General features: G+C 47.9%; 3 protein-coding genes across 5 annotated transcripts; 2 read left to right on the forward strand and 1 right to left on the reverse strand.

Moving 5' to 3' along the window:
• The first annotated feature begins 2,379 nt into the window (after window positions 1-2,379).
• On the forward strand, window positions 2,380-7,619 carry LOC106041023 (fibrinogen-like protein 1-like protein). Of its 2 annotated transcripts, XM_013189246.3 has the most exons (4): window positions 2,380-2,513; window positions 2,638-2,767; window positions 3,319-3,450; window positions 4,368-7,619. In XM_013189246.3, the coding sequence occupies exons 2-4, from the start codon at window positions 2,764-2,766 to the stop codon at window positions 4,994-4,996; spliced, it is 765 nt and encodes a 254-aa protein (XP_013044700.1). In that variant the 5' UTR covers window positions 2,380-2,513; window positions 2,638-2,763; the 3' UTR covers window positions 4,997-7,619. The 2 variants fall into 2 exon arrangements, with proteins under 2 accessions (XP_013044700.1, XP_047906023.1); XM_048050066.2 differs by having other exon boundaries at window positions 2,638-3,450.
• Window positions 7,620-8,105: 486 nt separating this feature from the next.
• On the reverse strand, window positions 8,106-12,064 carry LOC106041097 (fibrinogen-like protein 1-like protein). The gene is made up of 3 exons (XM_048050109.2): window positions 11,561-12,064; window positions 10,823-10,942; window positions 8,106-9,666 (listed from the first exon to the last, which is right to left on the reverse strand). Exons 1-3 carry the CDS (start codon window positions 11,628-11,630, stop codon window positions 9,023-9,025), a joined length of 834 nt encoding a protein of 277 aa, XP_047906066.2. The 5' UTR covers window positions 11,631-12,064; the 3' UTR covers window positions 8,106-9,022.
• Window positions 12,065-12,471: 407 nt separating this feature from the next.
• Window positions 12,472-21,854, forward strand: LOC106041098 (fibrinogen-like protein 1-like protein). Of its 2 annotated transcripts, none has more exons than XM_013189346.3 (4): window positions 12,472-12,607; window positions 17,130-17,270; window positions 19,758-19,820; window positions 20,810-21,854. In XM_013189346.3, the coding sequence occupies exons 2-4, from the start codon at window positions 17,240-17,242 to the stop codon at window positions 21,436-21,438; spliced, it is 723 nt and encodes a 240-aa protein (XP_013044800.1). In that variant the 5' UTR covers window positions 12,472-12,607; window positions 17,130-17,239; the 3' UTR covers window positions 21,439-21,854. The 2 variants fall into 2 exon arrangements, with proteins under 2 accessions (XP_013044800.1, XP_047906065.1); XM_048050108.2 differs by lacking the exon at window positions 12,472-12,607 and adding an exon at window positions 12,693-15,533.
• Window positions 21,855-22,111: the final 257 nt, after the last annotated feature.

Here is a 22,111-nt window from a genome sequence, read left to right on the forward strand (position 1 = left end):
ATGGGAGGGCAGTAACCCAAGAGACCTTAGAGTAACCATGGCACCTGAGCACCCAGAGAATCTATCCTTCTGTCCTAGTTATGGAAACACAAAGCTGTAATTGATTGGCAGTTGAGAACCTTGTGCTTCCCTGTAGGAAGGGAAGACCCAAGGCAGTTGCTGGCCCCAGTAGCCATCCAGGCTTGCTCCCCCTACCACAGGTTGTTCTGAAGATTCCCATGCTACTGGTTGTGAGGGTGAGCTGCTGCCAGTGTCCTGAGTCCTTTCCCCCTTCTAGGAGTGTACTTGTCTGAGTTAAGGTGTTGAGCTGGCCAAGTTCAAGCTCAGCTACTTCACTGAAACAAGCTGTTCTGAAAAAAAAAAAAAAAGAAAAAAAAAAAGAAAAGTTAGATGTGAGGGCCTTCCCCTTTTTTCCCTTGAAAGCCACTTTTAAGCTGAGGCTTTGCCACTGGCCCCCACCAGTGCTACACAGCAGCTATGAAGCAGCTATGTCTGTGCTGCGTCTCCTACTCAGAGTTCTGGTCCTGATAGCACCTGCTGGCTTGGCCTCCATCCTGTACAAAGAGGTCCCTCCCAGGGCCTCTGGGATGATAAGTTTTGCAAAGGGAAGCAGAGTGCATGAGAAGGCAATAGAGGGATTGAAGAGCACCTGAGGGCAGGCAGAGGACTCTGGCATTAAAAGGAATGCAAATGTAGGCCACTAGGATGCAGTGCAAAGAAAATGAGGGGGCTCTGTGCTGCACCAGAAGGCAAATGGAGGAGAGTCTGACATGTGTAGGAGGGAAAATGGAGGCCTCTGGATGGGTGCAGCCAAAGTAAATGGGGTGAATCTTAGAGGACCAAATGCAAGCCTCTGCATTGCACCAGATGGCAAATAAAAGACCCTGCCCTGGGGAGCATGAGAGAGAATATTACAACTATTCATTAATCTCCATGTTCAGTCAGATGCTCTCCATTTCCCCCTGTACATGTCCAGATCCCCCTCCCTTTTCCTCAGGGCACTCTCTATTCCCCCAATTGTGGTCTCTTCCATTTTTCTCTGTGCATGCTCAGGTTCCCACCGTTCTTCTCTGTAGGCCCTCAATTAGCCTCCATTCCCTTTTCAATGCTCATAGCTCCTCTCTGCTCCCTTACCCAGGCCTCAGAACACGACAGTTCCCATCCATGAATGCTCAGATCTTCTCTGCTTCCCCCTTGCACGCTCCAGTCCCCGTCAGTCATTTCTTAGTGCCTTACATCCAAACCATGCACCCTCAAATTCAAACCATGCACCATATACCCTCAAATTCCCTCTGTTCCCTTCTGAGTGCTCTTAATATTCCCTCTATCTTACTCCATTCACCCTCAGATTCATTCAGTTCCAACATTTTTAGATGACCTCCATTCCCCATCATGACCTTCCACACCTCTCCAATTCCCCACCATGCACAGTCAAAACTCCTTCGTTCCCTTCCAGCCACCTTCACATCCTTCCAAGTTCCCTCCTCACGCTTGCTTAGAACCCCTCTGTTGTCATCCTTGCACAAACAGATCCCTTGTATGGTTAGGTTTCCTCCATTTCCATCTGCATGCACTTCTGCTCCCCTCATGATGAGATTTCCTCTGTTCCTTTCGCTGTGTGTTCAGTACTGCCCACTCCCCTCTGTGCAGGCTCATGTCTCCCTTTTCCATGACAAGTGCCCTCAGATTCCCACCACTGCCCTCCAGCAACTTTCAGATCCCCTCTTTAGGCACTCAGTACCTAGGTTCAACCCCCCACCCCACCCCCCACCCCTTTAGATCTCCTCCATTGTTCTCTGTGCATGCTCAAATTTTCTCCATTACCCTCCGTGCACGGTCAGGTTTTCTCCTTTCCCCCTTGCACGTTGAGACCACGCCCTCCCATTTCCTTCTGCACATGCTCAGAACCCCAGTGCTGCTCTCCATTACACCCTCATACTCTCCATTCCTGGGCAGAAGCTTGCTTTCCTCTGTAGCCGTCCATTCTGAATGACTGGTCTCCCAAACCCAGTGCCCCAGAGACCACAGCTGTCTTGACTAATCAACAGTAACCTTTAAGTCAGTCTCTTTCAGCAGGCTCCTTGCAGCTCAGGACCATTGCCCACTGGGGAATAGAGGGCTCTCCTGCTTTCCCCTGACCACCTCCACCACACCCCTCTGTCTGCTGTCATGCAGTGCAGAAACCATCAGATACTTCAAAACTCTGTCCCACAACAGCCAGTCTCTCTGGGAGCCTTGAGGCTGCTGAAAATTCCTCACCAAGAGCTAGACTGGGCCTGATAAAAGCACATTAAACAAGAACCACTTGACTTGGCAGTACCTTTGCTGAAATGGTGGGGGGTGGGGGCATCCTCAGTGTTTGCTTTCCATGCTGAATGATGACTGTCATCCAAGCACTTATTTACTGAGCAGCGCTCTTCAAAGCTCCCAGATACACTGCTCCCAACAGAAATCTCATCCAAGGAGCAAAGCACTCACAGAAGAGAACATTCCAAGGACTCTTACTGGCACAGGTACTATTTTCTTTCCAGCTCAGAAAGCTATGTACCAAGAACCACAGTCACCTTCTTCTCAGGTCGTGTTTTCTAAGTGGGAAAAAAAAAAAAAAAAAAAAAACAGTCTGATTTCCTCCTCCAGGAGAAAAGAAGCTGAGAAGGGGTTGGACCCACTCACCCCTCCCACTGCACAGGACACTACAAAGGCCTCTGTGAGACCTGCAGCTCCACATCTGTGTGCTTCAGAAGGCATTCCCACACCGACGCCATGGGTGAGTGAGGGACTGGGAAGAGGGGGAACACCTTGCTATCAATGGGAGCAGCCCATTTGCTGGGAGCAGCAATAGGGCAGCCCAACAACAGGGAAACACTCTGTGCACTGTGCCTTTCATAAATCGGTGCATGGTGGCACCAGTGCCCTCTTAGGGCACTGCTCACCTGACATCCCTTCATATACCAGCACCCCGCTGTCCGACTCACCCCAGCCAGTTCCCTGTTTTGGAGGCTAGGAATGTTTCCCTGTGAGAACTTGGCTCGTTCAGCTGTTGGGTGCTTTGCTCCAACTGAGACCGTCTCATACATGGCTTTTTGAGAGCTGGCAAAGGAAAAAAAGGTGAGGATACTTACCCCTTGGGTAAAAGAGATTAGGCCTTTTGGCATGCTCTCCAGCTTGCACAGACCAGTCTGATGCTACAAGCATACGTGGTGCATTCCAGCATCTCAGATGGTCATGATACACTGTGCAGTGCTGGAGCTACGGGATTTACCACTTCTGTGGAGGGAGGGTCACATTTCATCTTTTCTACATCTTTTCCCTTTCTAGTAATGCAGTGCCTTCTACCTCTTGCTTGTGTTCTGGTCTTGGCTGCCCCAGGTCTCTCCATGCCTATACAAACCCTAAACATCTTCAAGACAACTCTCTCCAACACTTCGGCAAGTGCTCTGAAGAAAACCAGTACGTAGCATCCCATGGGCCTCACAGTGCTCTCACCAATCCCATTTCAGTTCTTTGGTATGGGCCAGCCCAGCTGGCACAAACAGTGCCCTCAGTCAGTGGTTGCTTGATAAAGTAACACATGGGGGAAAGTGCGTGACAATGCCTCAGATCCATAAAACTCGTCCATAGTATATACAGGTAGGCAGGATGCGGAGAGGCAGCATCAGCCCCAGGCTTTCCTTCTTTAAGGAGAAGATTTCTGCCCATCTTGCAGGACAATCTTAACTGCATTGGGAGGGTGCAATCCTAAACCAAGTGAGTTGAAGACAAGGGGAGATCACACGAGCCAGCACAGGGTGGATCCAGTATTGCGTGCTCATGTACTGCCAGGTCTGGCTGGAGAAGAGCCTTATATCATCCCTAGCCCTGACCCTGCTCCAGGATAAAGGGCGGTGGATATGAGGAAGCATACCCAGTGCAGGCTGCAGTACTCTGTGTGTGTTTGTGTGCACATACATCGTGCAGGCTGATGAAGGTGTATGTGTGCTGGAAGGGGCCATTCCTCAGTTCCCTAAGTTGCTGGCAGGGGCAAGATCTTCTTTGCCTCCCTGCCCAGCATGACCCCGTTTTAGCCACACAGCCTCTTTTTCAGGAGACCCAGAGGAGCTCACCAGTGTCCCTATCAGTCTCCTGGCCTAATACCAACGTAGCCCAGTGGGACTAGGGCCTTTCTATTAGGTATCCTGTTAGGGAAAAGGAGCAAAGGGCTGAGGTCAACCCACTCTCACCCCCAGCGAAGCACATTGACCTTTAAGGACTGGGGCAGCTGAGCATCTCCAGGGTATTCTGGCCATGTGTCCATCCTGCCATAGGGTGAAGCATGGTCTTGTTCTCTTGCACAGGTTTTTGTTAAAGCACTCTCTCTCCTGTCCCAGGTTGGCCCAAAGACTGCAGCGAGCTTGTCTCTGGCAGCCCCAGTGGCATCTACATAATCCAGCCCACAGGTCTCCACCCCATCATGGTGTACTGTGAAATGAATGTGACAAATGGGGGCTGGACGGTCATCCAGAGGAACCAGAAAGACACAGCTGTCACCTGGGCTGAGTCCTGGAGCACCTATAAATACGGCTTTGGGAATGTGCGCAGCGAGTACTGGCTGGGCACCGAGTACATCCATCAGATCACCAAGCAGAAAGTCTACCAGGTCAGATTTGTCATCTGGGATGCCTCAAACAACATCAAGTTTGCAGACTACAACCTCTTCAGTCTGGATGATGAGTCTCATGGCTACCGGCTGAGGCTGGGCTCCTACACAGGGACAGCAGGGGATGCCATGGACTCAAACAATCCCAGTAAGGTGCACAACAACATGAAATTCTCCACAAAAGACATGGATCAAGACACTTCAAGAAAGAACTGTGCATCCCACTCTGGGGGTGGGTGGTGGTACTCGGCATGTTATTCTGTACGGCTGAATTTCAAAGGTGGCATGACATGGGGTAGCCTGTGTAAAGGGGACTGCAAATCCTCCCTTATCCTCATCAAACCATCTCCTTACCGCTAGCATTCTTCTGCACTGGACATGGCCAGATCAGTGCTCTGCTGGGCCACTCTTTATTGGCTGGGGGGCTGGGGGTGAATAGGGGTGTTCCAGCATATCAAAAGCTCTTTTCTTTTCCTCTTCTCCTGAAAAGTAGTGATGTTCCCTGCTTTATCTATGGCCTGTCATCTGTGATGCATTTTTAGGATCATTAGTAGAATAAGACTTTATAAACAGTTCAGTTTCCGAGTATGCTGCTTCTGGGGAGAAAACTGTGCTAAAACTGTCCTGATCCAGCAAGGGCTCATTCTCTTTCTCCTTTGAAGTTAGACATGATGACCACTGACTTAAGCAGAAAAATATCATTCATTACTTAGTAACCTGTCCTAAGGTGCTCTGAGGCCAGGCAGGCCATACCTCTCCTGTAGCCTGTGTTCATCTTGCAGAATAAAATTGTTTTCAGAACCTGCACAGATGCGAAAATGTCCTTCGTCTGATGCCTGCTTCTGCCAGGAGGCTCCTGGTGCAGTAAGAAAGCAAAAGGGAAATTTTTCACAAGATTCAAAAGGGGAATTAAAAATAAAACTTGCACTTAAGAGAGCTGAGTTTCAAGGTATGGATCGTTCAAATAGGGGATGCAGTACCACATGGCCAACAGCTAGAGGTGAGGGTAGGAGGAAGCACCATCTCAGTTCAGCCATACCCATGTTGACCTGGAGACCTAAACAGGGCTGCCAGGCCAGCATCATCTTGCCTTGTAAGGTTTGTAAATAATGGTCCTGACAAATGAAGACAGAGAACTGGTAACAACAGATGTGGAGAGAAGGCAGAGGTACTTAACTTCTTTGCCTCAGTCTTGACTAGTGGTCAGGCTTCCCACGTCTCATGTCCCCGAACCTCTAGGAAGGGCTGGAGGAGCAGAGTCCCTCCTACTCCAAGCAAAGAGCAAGTTCAGGACCTCCTGACGCAACTTAAGAACTACAAGTCTATGGGCCCTGATGACATCCATCCCAGGATCCTGAGGGAATTGGCTGATGTACTCACCAAGCCACTCTCCATCATATTTGAAAAATCATGGCAGTCAGGCGAAGTCACCAGTGACTGAAAATGGGAAACATCACTCCCATTTTTTAAAAGGGTAGAAAGAAAGACCCGGGGAACTACAGACCAGTGAGCCTCACCTCTGGGCCTGGGAAGATTGTGGAACAAATCCTCCTGGAGGCAGTGTTAAGGCACATGCAGTACGAGGAGGTGATGTGGGACAGCCAGCATGACTTCACCAAGGGTAAGTCATGCTTGAACAATTTGCTGGCCTTCTATGATGGAATGACTGCATCAGTCAACAAGGGAAGACCGACCAATGACATCTACTTGGACTTCTGTAAAGCCTTTGACACAGTCCCACATGACATCCTGGTCTCTAAATTGGAGAGATATGGATTTGATGGGTGGACCATCTGGTAGATAAGGAATTGGCTCGATGGCCACACCCAGAGAGTGGTGGTCAATGGCTCTATGTCCAAGTGGAGACAGGTGATGAGCAGCATCCCTCAGGGATCTGTCTTGGGACCGGTGCTTTTCAATATCTTCATCAATGACATAGATGATGGGATCGAGTACACCCTCAGCAAGTTTGCAAATGACACCAAGCTGAGTGGTGCAGTTGATACGATAGAAGACCATTCAAAGATAGATGCCATTCAAAGGGACCCGGACAGGCTGGAGAAGTGGACCCCTGTGAACTGAATGAGTGTAAGTTCAACAAGTGTAAGCACAAGATGCTGCAGCTGGGTTGGGGCAATCCCAGATAGGAGTACAGACTGGGTAAAAAACTCATTGAGAGCAGCCCTGTAGAGAAGGACTTGGGGGTTCTGGTGGACAAAAAGTTCAACATGAGCCAGCATTGCGTGCTTGCAGCCCAGAAGGCCAACTGCATCCTGAGCTGCATCAAAAGAAGAGTGGCCAGCAGCAGGTCAAGGGAGGGGATTGTCCCCCTCTACTCTGCCCTCATGAGGTCCCACCTGGAGTACTGTGTCCAGGTTTGGGGCCCAAGCACAAGAAAGATGTGGACCTGTTACAGCGAGTCCAGAGGAGGGCTACAAAGATGATCAGAGGGCTGGAGCACCTCTCCTGTGAAGAAAGGCTGAGGGAGCTGGGCATATTCAGCCTGCAGAAGACGAGGCTCTGGGAAGACCTCATTGAGACCTTTTAATACTTAAAGAGGTCTTACAAAAAGATGGAGAAGGACTCTTTACTCGGGTAGATAATGATAGGACAAGGGGGAATGGTCTTAAACAAAAAGAGGATAATTTTTTACTAGACATTAAGAGGAAATTCTTCACTGTAAGGGTAGTGAGGCACTGGAACAGGTTGCCAAGAAAAGTTGTGGATGCCCCATCCCTGGAGGTGTTCAAGGCCAGGCTGGATGGGGTCTTGACCAACCTGATCTAGTGGGTGGCATCCTTGCCTGTGGCAGTGGGGTTGGAGTTAGATGATCTTTAAGGTCCCTTCCAACCCAAGCAATTCTATGATTCTATGATTCTTTCTCAGCCAGCACCACCCTCATGTGTTCATCTTCCCATACATGGGGGCTGCAGGCCCACCGATGACCCCAGGACAGCTAAGGCTGCCTGTGCTGCCACCTCAGAAACACAGTGCTGCCATAGCTCTGCTGGCTGCCCTGAGAACTCATGCAGAGATCTTGGCCTGAGAGTCCAAAGCTGTTCAGAGTTCACAATTGCAAACCTTCCCAGAGCTCAGCTTTTATTTCAAAGACACAGGAGAACAGTGGCTTCTTTCAGGCCTTAAGTTCAAACTTTCCCCCATTGCAAAGGAGATCCATAGCCACATTCACCCTCTGCAGTACAATGGGACTGACTTACCCATGCCACCTGTCCTGCCCTCATGCTCTCAGAGAGCCAACCACCTGCTCCACAACCCAGTCGGGGGGTGTGTATGTGTCTTCCCATTCCCAGCATGGAGCAACCACCCAGCCATGGACGGGGCAGATGTGGGGCAAGGGTTTTGTGATACCATGGGTTTTGCTGGCCCTGTTGACTGATAATAGCCTTACAGCCACAGTCCTGTGCACAGTGGCTGGAACAAGTCATTGGAAGCATCCAGAGACCCGAGAACCAAACCACAGACAGAACAACAGCGAGGTACGACAGCTGTACCTAGCTGTGTACAACAACCACACCAGAGGGACAAATGTTTATGTTACAGGCTGGTGCTGGGGAGAGTCAGTAGCAGGGAGAATTGCCATCAGGCCTTTCACTGAGGAACATTCAAGCATTTCATAAAAAGAGAAACATCAACACAAAAGCTCTGCAAAGCACACCAGCTCTTCACTGGCTCAGCTGAGGAGGAAAATCAGCTCCACAGCTGACCTGGCCCAGCACTGCCTGAAAAAATCATCTTGAAATGAGCAGCCACCATGCTAGCCCTGGGGAACGTGTGCGCTCTATGTTCCAGGGAAATTTGGAATCCCTTAGGCAGGTGTATGTCCTTGCCTAGGAGGGGATCTATGGCAACACATGTGCATAATGAACCCACTATCCCCCAGGTCCACCATACTGAAGGACTAGACAAAACCATCCCCACACGCACACTTATGCACATTTCTGACGCAACAGGGAGACAGAAGGCAGTGAAGTCTGGCTCCAGGGTTTATTGTAGCTGATTTCTTCCACCATGGTTAGCAGAGCTGAGGGGCTGATGGGGCCTGAGGAGTGAGCAGGCTCTGAGCAAAGCAGGGATATACCAATTGCACAGGGAATGGAACTTGCACTTCTCCCCTTCATCCACCCCAAACCAGTGCCCCTGTTTCAGTGCTGGCCAGCACAGTAGCACTGGGTAAAGCTGCCCACATGCTCAGGGCTCCAGGGGATGGCTCCTGAGCCCCAGAGCTGTGGTGTTTCAGCTGATTACAGTGCAGGAGCTGCAGGCAGTGCAAGACAAGCATTAGGGCTGGCACAGAGCTGCTGACAGGCACAGGAACAGGGCACTGGACTGCTGGCACTCCTGCAGCCTCCTGGGAGGCTGGCCCCTTCAATACAGGTAACACACATCTGTGGGTTTGACCAGGATGAGGGAGGATGCACAGTCACCACTATCGCAGAATCCTGGCCAGAGGATGTGGTTTTTGGCATTGAGCAGGACATTCTGGCATCTGTCATACCACCAGCCCCCGTAGCTGCTGGCACAGTTCCCACTGTACTGGTCCTGATCTCTGTCGGTTGTGCTGAACTTCATGTTGTCGTGTATTCCCCCCTTCTTGGGGTAGTAGCTGGTCAGATAGTCATCCCCATCACCAGAAAACCGACCCAGCCTCAGTGGGTATCCAGTGGCCTCGCTCTCCACACTGAAGATGTCATATTCAGCATAATGGGTAACATTGGCTTTATTCCGCACAACGAAGCGGACCTTGTAGGTGCCTTGCTGTGTGAGCAGGTGCAGGTACTCGGTGCCCAGCCAGTGATCACCCTGCACATTCCCGAAGCCATACTTGTAGGTGGTCCAGGATTGCTTCCAAGTGAGCTCAGTGTCATGAGAGTTTCTCTGGACAACAGTCCATCCCTTGCCTTCGGTGTCCATGTCACACCACACCACCCGTGGGGGAGACTTTGCTGGCTGGATGACATACACCCCACTGGGGCTGGTCTTGCGGAGATGGCTGCAGTCTGCGGGGAAACCTGCAAAAGCAGCTGTGGTAAACAGAGAGTAGGGTGGGAAAGAGAAGGGCCATATGAGTCTGTCAGGGCAACAAGGAGCTCCTACAACAGGGAGTAAGGACCCAGAACAAAAAGGGCTGTTTTTATCTGTGGTCTGTTCTGCATAGGTGCTTCCACTGGCTCATCCACAGGGAGACTGAAGGCCTCTAAGAAAGTAAAGTGATATTATGTGCCCTGGGATCTGTTGCTCATGACTTGATATTTCATTTGGAGCCTGCTGATGCATCTGGACAAGAAGGGAGGGGGAAAAAATCTTCCAGATACCAGTCACATCTTAGAAGCATAGCTGACCTGCACACTGAGCCCTTGATATATTGAGCTGCAGTTCCTGCAAAGATCAGAAGTGTGCAAAATGCTCCACTGGATGAGGACATTTATGAAAATTTATGTTTTCCCTGGAGGTCATGGCATTGCAAAAGGAGACTAAGAACTAAGAGGTTTTACCTAGATCTGGTGGGGATGTCTCCCCCCAACTTGTTGCAGTTTATCTGTTAGCAGGACTGATCTGTCATTATTAACTTACCAAATTAGTTAGCCATCTAATTTGTTTTTATTGTTTTGTGTCTGATGATGGGCAATTTTCTGTGGGTACTTCAGCCTGCGAAATTCTGCTTATCTTGGGCACAAAGGTCTTGCATGGAATGTTACCGTCCCTTCAGGAAGGAAGGGAAGACTCCTAATCAACAAGAGCTACAAAAATAAATGGATGGATGGATGGATGGATGGATGGATAGATAGATAGATAGATAGATAGATAGATAGATAGATAGATAGATAGATAGATATGCTGTGAGGATCTCTGATGGAGCTGAGGTGTAAAAAGAAAAAAGCACTGCAGAGCAATCCTGCCAAGTTACAGTGTTTAGGCAGAAACACCTTGGTTTCAGCCTGGAGCCACCAAGGGTTCTAGGGTGGCTTAATGGGTGTCAGGCTTCTTACCTTACAAGATATGGTCCAGGGGTTAGTGCGCATGAGGAGTTGTTGTGTTGTGCCTAAGCCTGACTGCATGATGGCCTATCTGGCACTTAGCAGACGCATGGGTCAGTGCTGAGCCAAGCAGATACTTTCCCGCCTTGGTGCCCAGCCATTGCCCCCAGTCTAGTCCATCCATACTTACCAGTCCGGGAGCTGGCAGTGGGTACTGCTGGGCCTGCACTCACACAGAGGAGAAGCATCACCATCACCACAGGCAGGAGGACAAGGTTCCTGCGGAGCAGGCGTGTCCCAGCCTGAAGCCCTGGGGATGGGAAGGCCCAGCACTGTCAGGATCCCTGGGCAGCCCTCCCAGCCCCTGCCAATGTCCCCCAGAAAGCCCTGACCAGAGAAGGCAGAATCACAGGACCCAGATCCAGAGGATGGGTCCTACCGTACACGTACCACCACCCAAGCAGACATGAGGAAGTCTCCTGGTCCCACACACTGACATGAGCCCAAGCCCTCTGTTGCTGGCCACCAGCACACCCCTAAGCCCTGCACCATCTCAGTACTGGGGGAGATGCCAGTCCTGCCTGGGGAAGGACCCCTGTGCAGCCATAAGTGCCACATGCATCGACCAGGAAGGAAAAGAAACAGGTTGGAATTCAGGGCTCCACACTAACCTCCCCTGACAGGACAGGGGAATACAGGGCATAGGTAGCCTGGAAAAAGCATAACCTGGCACCATGAATGTGTGTTGTCTGGTGCTTTGGTTTTGTATTCCTTCCGCTACCATGGTGCCTGGCCTTGCATCACTCAGGCAAGATCATGGTCGCAGTCCTGACAGTCATCTTGCGCCTTTGTATACTCACCCTTTGCAGGTCTCATTTGAGCCCAGCACCACATATGAATGCAGTGTGCCTCTGGGAAGGTAACTCACCCATCACAAAAGCACAGCTGAGCAGAGAGCAGGAACTCAGTGATGCAGCCTCCCATGCCAAGCTTTGCATGGTGATTTTATAGGCACTGCACCCACTTGTGGTCACAGTTGTTATTTGTAGAGGTACTAGGAGACACTTATAGACTGTGACTCAAGCAGCTTTCAGATCCCATGACAGCATAAGTAAGCTCACTGGAGGGAGGGAGTCATGCCCTTCCATCCAGAGAAGTACAAAATAATCCCCTCCATAAGGAGGGATTTCAGTTATTGACTCTTTCAGCTACACAAACACTACATGTGAATTGCCCACTTGGAGCAATTTCTGGAGAGCCATGATCAAACTCAAGTGGAGAGAGCCAGCTTTTTAAGGACACAGACTATCAAGGGAGGGGAGGTTAGGTTTCCATTTGTCCAGTTCCAAAGGTGACCTTGGAAAAATAAGTACACATCTTCAAGAGACCCTCCTGCTTGCTAACTCTCCACTGGCAGGTTTCAGGATCAATGAGTTAAGTCATTGGGCTGGAGCCAGTGTCCAGCAGCCAGAAGTTATTGCATACAGAATGTCCCAAGGCACCACAATCTGCATGATCTAAGCAGAGGGCATGGCTCCAGGTGACAAACAGGTGTCTGTGGTTCCCTTTTCCATTCTCCTTCCAAAACCCTGTCTTTGGCCTGGCAAGGCCCTTCAGAGCCCCCAGCCCCAGTAATGTTGACCAAGGGTTGCTCCCTGTGGCAAAACGCTCTCAAAACAAGTGGTTTGGGAGAGCTGCTTTTTAGGCCAGAAGGTGCAGACAATTCCATCACTTTGTCAAGCCAATTCTAAGAGTGTAAAGATATGGCCCTTCTGCTTTCTTCTCCTGGCAGACAGGCACTGTTTTCAGCAGTGTATAGAGCAGATCTATTGTCTTCTCGTCACAGCTTTAAACCCGGTGTGCAAACCAAGCCATCAAGCTGAGGCTCCCACTGAACTTTCCATACTGCAGGAACCCATGTCAAGTAATGCAACTTGCAGGTCTGGATGGACACTGGCATCCAGCCTTCTCTGAGGTAAGGGCTCCTTGGATCAAATTCCATCTGCACCCTTACATCTCACCCCTTCTTGCTTGGTTAGAGAGTGGGAGTCTGAACATCCCAATCCCCTTGCCCCTAGCCTTCTTTAGTTTGAGAGAAGAATAAAAGCAGCAATTCCAAGTCCATAGGTGGAGGAAGGCCCAGGTTACCCTGAGAAGAAGGACCCCAGGTAGAATGGCTATGCTTCCGTTCTGTGTAGGCAGGGGAGGGAAGTGGGTGACTTAGGGGCTCCCATGAGCCACCTTGTGTCAGAGGCCATTGGAGGTGAGAAATGCAAGGCCTTGGGGTGCCTGTGCCGGGGCTGGCAGGCGAGCTGCTGCTTTGACTACTGCTCACAACAGGATTGCCCAATGCAGAGGGAACACGAGCCCCGTGGGGCATGGAGAGAAAGTCCTCCCCTGCTCCTCTGCATAGCAGGCTCCACTAGGCTGTGCCAGATGAATGCATATGGTATTTCTTTCAAAGAAGCAGTGTGTCAACAGGACAGCTTATCTGCAACTCAGCAAATAACAGACAACTCTGTTGTAACTTTAGCTCAAATATTCCAGTCAATGGTGTCTTCAAGGCTATAAAACAAGGGTTTTCTAAATCACTCTGAAGTGGGATCTGTTTCTAAGAAAGATGCAAGAGAAACTCTGAGAAGATAAAAGTTGGAAGCAGAGCTGAGGTCAACGTCCAAACACTGCGCTCCAGAGAGGGAGAGCACACAGCACTGTGCAGGACTTGAGAATGAGCTACATCTCTGGGAGAAGCAAAGGCTGGCTGCTCCTTAAGGGCAGGCAAGTCAGGAGCTCTGTCAAGAAAAGAGTACCCTCACCAAAGGGGCTCTGTGTTGCAAGGGCTGAGCACAGCAGACAGCTGAGTGTTGGCGACACCCCTAGGCAAGGCAAACCTGGTTGATTAACCAGGTCCAGGATACTGGACAAAAGGACAAAAGGCAAGAGACAGGTCTGGAGATAAGCTACAACATGGATCTGAGTGGTCAATCTAGGAGACAAACTACCTACAGTATAGGTATAAGATCCATCCAGAAAGCAAGGCCATAGACAAGACTGGAGCCCAGTACCCATACAAGTATTTCAGGTCAGGACTAAAGGCCCAGGGCTGAGCTGGGACTTCATGGATGCATGGATTGAACTAACTGAAGGTCCCAGGTGGAGTTGGTGCCAGGGGAAGCTGAGCCATTAGGGCACACTAATGTGCTCAAGGCCATGCCAGTAGCAGTTAATCCTAAAAGGGTAAATCACACCTGGCTGTACAAGTCTCTCGTGCTCCACAGGCCCTCAGACTGTGTTCCCTAGCATTTGCTGTTGCTCTTCACACTGATAAAGTGCCTTTTCCTGGGAGTACAACGCATGTTCTGCTGCATCCACCTCTGTATCTTGCACAAAGCCTGGAACCATGGCTGTAGTTGTGAAGAAATACAGGGACATAGGGGCTGAGGAAGGAATGCTCTTCGGGGAACTAGAGAAACATGAGGTAACAAAGAGTGGGACAAACTTTGAATGTTGCTGGTCTGACCTCTAGGCCAAAGCAGGGAAAACTTAGAATGGGTTACTTGGGGTCATGTCAAGTGGTTTTTGTTTGTTTGTTTGTTTGCTTTTCCCAGTGTTTGTACAGCCTCAGGATAATACTTTTTTTTAAATCTAATTTTAATTTCCCTCCCTTCTCTTGTGTCCATTGCCTCTCATCCTGTCCCCATGCATCTCCAAGCAGAGTCACAGAATCACAGGGTCATACATTAATTTAGGTTGGAAGGGACTTCTGGAGGTCATCTAGTCCAACCACCTTGCCCAAAGCAGATCTATAAAGTTCACATCCTTGTCCAGTCAAGTACTGAAAACCTCCAAGGATGGAAATCTGACAGCCTCCCTGGGTACCTGTTCCAGTGTTTGACCAACTTCATGCTAAAAATAGTCCCTATTTCTAACTGGAATTTCCAATATTTCAAGTTAGATATATTGCTTCTCATCCCATCACCATGCACAAGAAGAACAATCTGGCTCCGTGTTCTCTGTATCTCATGAAGTAGTTGTAGACAGCATTAAGGTCTCCCCTTTGCCTGCTCTTCTCTCTAAGGTATTGATCCCTAGAAAAAAAAGATGGACTGGAATTTTCTTTAAGAAATACATGCTGTAACTTGCAGAGAGAGGCTTGAACTGAGACCATTTACATCAGTGCCATGTCACAGTTCCTAAAACTCCCTTGTGACTGCTTCAGGGGCAGTGATACCAGGGACAAACACAGCACATGTTGCAAAAGAGGCAGGGTGGTTGTGGCAGGCATGTCAGGAGACACCTGGAGTAGTACTTTCTGAAGTTCAGAGCTTAGATAAAAAATGCAAAATTTGCCAGGAACACTTGAGTACCTCTTTGCTGAACATAGCAGAGGATCTAAATGGGTCCCCAATGGCTGTTTAGCTCAATGCCTACTCTGGAGAGAGCAATTTACCCATTGACATTTGATTTCCATCCAGGAGGGGAATGTCATCTGGGTATTTACTTTCAAGTTGAAATGTTCAGGGTGCTCAGAGGATACTGTTCCCTGGGGAAACCCTTCAAGCAGGAAAGTGGGGGGAAGGAGGGGGGAGGCAGACATTGTAAATTGAGGTTGTTCAAGGCACTATCTCATGAGCTCTTAAGAGCTTTGCCTCTGAAGAAAGATCTTCATCTTTTTAAAACACAGCCTTCTTTGTTTGAGGACATATTACATAATGATGAAGAGCAAATAAGCCATAAACCACTGGTGCTGTTGCCAGCCAGACCATAAGTGCTGTGGTTTGGGTCTCGTGCCTCCACCCCCTTACCTGCCGAGACCTATAACTTTCAGGCTGGACACCCCTCCAGCCAAGCCAAACCTGCCTGGCTTCCCACTCTGCAGGGTCCCCTCAGAGACAGCATGGGTGAGTGTGGGCTGGGCTGGGAGGGAACGGCACCACGCTGCTGAATGTGCTATGGATCCCAGAGCACTTTGTCTGCTGCAGGGCTCGCTTCTGCCCACACCCTGGCTATTGCAACACTAAGTCCATTAGTCTGCCCAGACTCACTGTGCCCTGGGGTGGGAACTGGAGCAGAAGACTGCATTTTCTGCTATGTGCACGCTGTATCAATGTAGCCTTGCACTGCCAGATAGCCCATTTTATAAGATGCAAATTTACCAAGCATTCTTTGTAATTTTCAGTTCTACAGAGAAAATATTAAATACCCTAGGACAGAAAATGGATTATTATTTTTTTTAGATATTCTTATATAATATTGAACAGGTATCAAGATCTAGAGTTTAGATGATTTGAAAGCACACTGCTGTCCCCAGAAGAACACCCAGGAGTGGCTGTTCCTCTCCTTTGCATCTCCATCCTAGCCAGACCTTTCAAGACTATTTATGGAGGAATGGGCCAGCAGTGAAAGGAACATTGCTTCTCTGGCGGCCTAAAGACACGATATCTTTAAACAGGTCCCTAAACACAAGTGCATCAAGACACTAAATGTTAGATAGCAATTGAGAAACAAATCAATTGGACTGGAGAGTGATTAAAAGAGCTCTGGTGTAGAACTGTATCCGGCACAAACCATTTGGACAACTCAGCATTCCCAGAAAGGGGTGTTTATGTCTAGGATGACTGCAATCACACATACTAGCGCCAGTCTGGCAATCCCAGCTTGAACGCTTTCCTTCTCAGTCATCTCTAAGAACCATGCCAAACCTAGGTATCCCACGGCAGTGCTGGGATAGGTTTGGCTCTGCTCCTGTTCAAACAGTAAAGGATCATACTAGTAATCTGACAGGGTGAGCTATATCTATTATATCATGGATTTGTTTTCCCTCTGGGTAGGTATCTCCATAATGCCCCACTGTTCAGGAACCATGATAAATTTTCTGTCATTTTATTTAGATTTAATATTTCAAAAAGTGTGCTGGTTTCCCTAGCTTCTCCAAAAAAGAACAAACTGGGTCAGATGGCTACATGTGGACTTTTTGAAGTAGCCATATATAAAGGAGATAATTTGCAACAGCCAGGCAGTGGCTCTTGCATGTTTCTTCTGCCTCCTCCTACACATCTGGGTTCTTACTGCCCACCAACCTGGGCTGGTGGCAAGTGTACTCCCAGTTCACACCAGAGAATACATGTGAGTGGGAGCTGGGAGGAAAGAGGATACCTCCTTCCATCCTCACCCTACTTGTTATCTCTAGCCCCAAGACTTGGTTTTCACAGGGATTTCTGGTTACAGTTACTTTGGGTTTGGACCAGGTTTTCACACTTTATCTGTCTCAAAAATCACCAACATAAGCTGCCACTGCTGATGACTCCTGTCAATGAGTATTTGATAGTTCATCTAAGGTAGTGAATTGGGACTTTGAGCTCCAAGAGGGAGCTCTACAAATAAAGAAATTTATTTTTGTATTTTACTCTGCAAGAGTCAAGTGGGATTCATGGAAGAGTTATGTGCCCTTTCTTCTTCTTCTTTTTTTTTTTTTTTTCAATTTCTTCCCATTTTAGCTACTCGGTACCTTTTTCTCCTGATTTGCACCTCCCTGCTGGCTCCAGCAGCACTTCTTGCCTTTGACATAAAAAACTTACATCTCTGCAATGGCACACTGGACGAAATTATGAATCTTCACCCAGAGTCCTTCCAGCTTGGTAAGTATACCACTGTAACAGGGAGAGGCAGACAAGGTCATGTTCAGTAAGATCCTATATAGCTCTCCACCCCAACCTGACCCCACCCCTGTGCCATGGAGGAAGGACTAAATATTACTCTATGTACAGACAATACCAATTTGCTACCAATTTAGGCTACTTTGCTGGAACAAGAATAATCTCAATGTCATCCTCTGATTGTAGCCTGTCTCATCTTCTGTGTGGCATTAAGTTCTTCTGCCCATATGTGAGTCCAATAGTCCAAAACCCAGAGTTCCCAGGATCACAGAAGAAGGAACAGGTCCAATCTCACTGGCAGGAAGACCAAGGCAAGGGTGCTCTGGACAATGGGCGCTTCCTTGGAGAAGTAGTGTTACAGGTGTTGAAGCAGTGTTACAGGTGTTAAACCAAACAATCACACTGTTTTGATGACAGCAAGAACATTAGCCACCTCTGGAAATCACAAGGTCAGCAGAGAGAGGGAATTCAAGAGAGAATTGAATGCAGAGGAAATGAGTGAAGTTACAACAGAGTCTGTAGTAACAGTCAGAATCTGTAGTAAGTAGTGTCACTGACATAGGCCAGTCAGATGACAGCATTGAGTAATTTATGAGTACCAGGGAGCATTGGAGCTATGAGGAAGTCTCCTAGAAAAAATGGGTGGCTGTGTGAGCAGAAAGAGCTGGTTCACTTACAAGGGAATAAGAGTTTTTGGCAGAAAGGGACAAGGTCCAAGTGTTCAACACTGGTTTCACATCAGCCTTCACTGCAAAGATCATCTGTCAAGAAAATGCCAACATGGAGAGCATCTATGACTGAGCGCTTGGCAAGCTTCCCTGAGAAATGCCAAGTCTGAATACAGAAAAAGAGGTGTGCTCTGAGCTTCACCCTCATCTCTCACTCAGACCACTGGTATGGTGCTCTAAAAACATGACCAGTGTGAATGTAAGCTAGGTAAGCAGGGAGACATGCCAGATAAGACAGGCTAACATTTGAAAGTTTTTACTTGTGGAGGTATGAATCCAAATGGACAGGAAGTGAAGGCAGAAGAGAAGAGGGGCAGACTTTAGCTTACACACAAATGTTAGTGAACAGCTTCATATTGCTGTAGTAAAAGTAAATACCCTGCTGAGAAAGTGCACAAAACCATGTTACAAGTGTGTTTTCCACTCTACACAGGCTCAGGCCAGCCACCACATTTACTGGTGAGTTTCAAGAGATATTTGGTGAGAGTTGCAGAAAGGGGGTAAGAAATATACCAGGTAGACTGTGCCAGGGAAAACGGAAGAACTGAATCATCCAGCTCCAAAATCACATGACTGTGGAGGAGGATGTGTTAGCAATATACAGTCTAGCAGCAGGAAGAAGTGTACTCTGGGTATAGCAAGAGAAGGAATGGGCTTATATACTGTGAAAGAGGATTAAGTTAAACATTTCCTGAGAGAGAGGGGATACGAAAGCACTAACTGAGAGAGAAAGCAGGAAGCAGATATTTGAGGATGTCAGAGAGCAGCAGCTGTAGGGTTAAATGTCTGTTTCAGAGAGGGGACTGGATTTTTTATTTATTTATTTGTTTGTTTGTGATGGGCATGGATCACATAAGCCTGTGATCCATGCCTCTGTTTTTAAACAATCATTGGATACACACAAAGTGTCTTTGTGAACAAATTGCATTATTTCACTATGAACCATCCTCTCCTCCAGCAACACCCTTCAAATTCCTTTCTGAGCAAGCTGAGCAGAGCTCCTCTTAAAGTTCCTGATACCAGAACTGGTTTTCCTGTGTCATCTCTCACATTTCTTTCCCCTCTAATCCCTCTTCTTCCTGAATCCCTTTCTAACTGCTTCTACTGTAAATTAGCAACTGTCTTCCCACTGTTGCTACCACTATTTAAGGTTCTTCCCACACAAAGTGTGCTCAAACCCTTCTCATCAAGGAAGCATCTGCCCCATGCTAACATCATGTAAATTACAGAATCACAGAGAATGGTTCAGATTGGAAGGGACCTCCAAAGATCATCTACTCCAAACCCCCTTGCTCAAGCAGGGTCACATAGAGCATGTTACATAGGATGGCATCCAGGTGGGTTTTGAATATCTCCAAAGTAGGAGACTCCACAGCCTCTCTGGGCAGCCTGTTCCAGTGCTCTGTCACCCGAACTGTAAAGAAGTTCTTTCTCATATGGCAATGAAACCTCCTGTAGTTCAATTTATACCCATTACCCCTTGTCCTATCACTGACCACCACTGAGAATAGTTTGGCCCCATCCTCTTTACATTGTCCCGTCAGGTATTTGTAGAGGTAAATCGCCCTGAACTACCATCTGGCTGATATCTGAAGTGGTAAAGGTATGCTCCTCTGGAGTGAGGAGCAACAACAACCAAAAAATGGGAATATCATCTGGAGAAGATTACATTCTCCCAGTAGGTATTTGACATGTGTACTCTCAACACTCACTCCTGTCTCCTCTGTTCTTGTTAATTCAGATAAGGATGACAAACATGTTCGACAGGTCAGAGACATTGCCCCTCATTCACAAGTGGCTCATGGTAAGTCTGTTCTCAAGAAGTACATCTGCTCACAAGATTCCACCATTATTAAGAGCCTAGAGGCTCATGAAGAGTTCTCAGCCACCTCAGTCCATATCCGACATGTATACAGGCTCCTCCCAGGAAAAATGTTGATTTTCTGATAGGCTACAGAAGTGTCACAGCTCATAATCTCAGATGGACCCTAACACCAGCCACGTCCTGGACTTAGTGATGAGGGATTTTAACATGAAGTTTCTATCTAAAGATCCAAACTGTAAAGTCATGATTTATTATTTGCCTTCAAGTTGTGGTGTTTGGTTATTATCCTATTTTTGCCATTCATTTGATGACAAGGCTGGGTAAGAAAAGGACTGACTGCGTAACAGAACTCACTAAGTCAACATCAGTCCATATGACCACATGATAAGGTTTCACTGGGTAGAAATAACCACTGGTACTGCTATGTGAGTGAACACATTGCTTCATTGTTTAAGGGGCTGACAATCTAGGGAATGGAAAGACTGATCAAATGAAATAAGTCAGGAAACCTCTAAAGAGCTCTTGGGTAAGCCCAGAGAAAACCAGTGGACTTGTCCTATTGAGATCACAAAGGCTGATTTTGTTATGAGCAATATGGATGTCTGGACCACACTCTAGGTTTTCTAAGATAACTATAAATCTCTAATCCTTCCGTGCAAGTGGCTTTAGAATCCAGATTTGCATTTATCTCTGTGGTGATATATCACCAACATGCTACAGGTGAATCACCACAGCACTGCAGTGGTGTGGTGACAGAGACTCTGACCTGGACAAAGTTGTATTGTGTGCTGGTTGAAGGCAATGTTTTTGATTATTTCAAGACTTTAATTTACCCCTGTGGAATATGTCAGGAATACAGCCCAGGAGTGTGTGTGCAATAAAATATAGGTACAAAAGAATTACCAGGTGCTTTCAGTGTCTCATTGTGTGCAATGTAATGCAATAACCAGCTCTGTTTCCTGCCCCAGGCTGGCCCAAGGACTGCAGCGAGATCCCTGCTGGTAGCCGCAGCGGTGTCTACATCATCCAGCCAAAAGGACTCCACCAGCTCGTGGTGTACTGTGAAATGAATGTGACAAATGGGGGCTGGACGGTCATCCAGAGGAACCAGAAAGACACAGCTGTCACCTGGGCTGAGTCCTGGAGCACCTATAAATACGGCTTTGGGAATGTGCGCAGCGAGTACTGGCTGGGCACCGAGTACATTCATCAGATTGCCAAGCAGAAGGTCTACCAGGTCAGGTTTGTCATCTGGGACACCAAAAACAACATCAAATTTGCAGACTACAACCTCTTCAGTGTGGAAGATGAATCCCATGGCTACCGGCTGAGGCTGGGCTCCTACACAGGGACAGCAGGAGATGCCATGACTTCAGACAATCCCAACACTATGCATGACAACATGAAGTTTTCCACAAAAGATCGAGATCAGGATACTTACAGTAAGAACTGTGCCTACAGCTATGAGGGCGGGTGGTGGTACTCGGCATGTTATTCTGTACGGCTGAATTTCAAAGGTGGCATGACATGGGGTAGCCTGTGTAAAGGGGACTGCAAATCTTCCCTTATCCTCATCAAACCAGCTCCATACTGTTAGTGCTTCTTCCCCCTCCTGTATGCACTGGGTGCTCTCAAAGGCTCTGCAGACCTCGAGCCTTTCTGGAGCAGAGAGAAGAGCCTAAGAGTATCAGGGTTTTATTGAAATGTCACTTTCTTTTTTCTGTCTCTGAGTGCAGTCTTCCCCTTTCTTCAGCTCTTTCCTTGTGCTTGCCAATGATTACTTTTTATTATGTTCATAATCAAGGAAAAAAAAAACTGAAATTTGTGGATTCCGCATATACCTTCCCTGTTGGAGGAAGACACTGAACCCTGGAATGACTTTTCATCAGTGATCATAAGTTGCCTCCAGAATTCACAACAAGCAAAAAAGCTATGTGCCACAAATTCCATACACTCTGTGTCTCTCTGTGGTGTCTGGTAAAGCAGCCAAATAAATTTGCTTCCTTGAGCTTATTCTCCATTAATGAATGTCTGTTCTATATCTCTGATGTGCTCCCGCTGAGACCAAAGAAATCCCATGTCAGGTGCTAGGACTGGAGCAATGGGGTTTATTGAGAGAAAAAGTCTGAAGTGTTTCTCACAGAAATGGATGTAAGAGAATTTAAAACTAGTTACACTGAAATATAGGACCTGTAACTCTGTGCAGGAGGGTTCAGAAGGGATGTAGCACATGAAAGAACTCTTTACACATCATCACCATGTTCACAGTC

The sequence above is a fragment of the Anser cygnoides genome, chromosome 18 (assembly GCF_040182565.1).
Source record: "Anser cygnoides isolate HZ-2024a breed goose chromosome 18, Taihu_goose_T2T_genome, whole genome shotgun sequence".
NCBI lineage: Eukaryota > Metazoa > Chordata > Aves > Anseriformes > Anatidae > Anser > Anser cygnoides.

Coding starts and splice junctions, on each gene's coding strand:
- LOC106041023 (XM_048050066.2), top strand. CDS start 3,183: ATGCTACAAGCATACGTGGTGCATTCCAGCATCTCAGATGGTCATGAT. Junction 3,451..4,367: donor AAGTGCTCTGAAGAAAACCA/GTACGTAGCATC, acceptor CTCCTGTCCCAG/GTTGGCCCAAAGACTGCAGC.
- LOC106041097 (XM_048050109.2), bottom strand. CDS start 11,630: ATGCAAAGCTTGGCATGGGAGGCTGCATCACTGAGTTCCTGCTCTCTG. Junction 10,943..11,560: donor CAGCTGTGCTTTTGTGATGG/GTGAGTTACCTT, acceptor TCCCATCCCCAG/GGCTTCAGGCTGGGACACGC. Junction 9,667..10,822: donor CACTGCCAGCTCCCGGACTG/GTAAGTATGGAT, acceptor CTGCTTTTGCAG/GTTTCCCCGCAGACTGCAGC.
- LOC106041098 (XM_048050108.2), top strand. Junction 17,271..19,757: donor CCCAGAGTCCTTCCAGCTTG/GTAAGTATACCA, acceptor TTGTTAATTCAG/ATAAGGATGACAAACATGTT. Junction 19,821..20,809: donor TCATTCACAAGTGGCTCATG/GTAAGTCTGTTC, acceptor TTCCTGCCCCAG/GCTGGCCCAAGGACTGCAGC.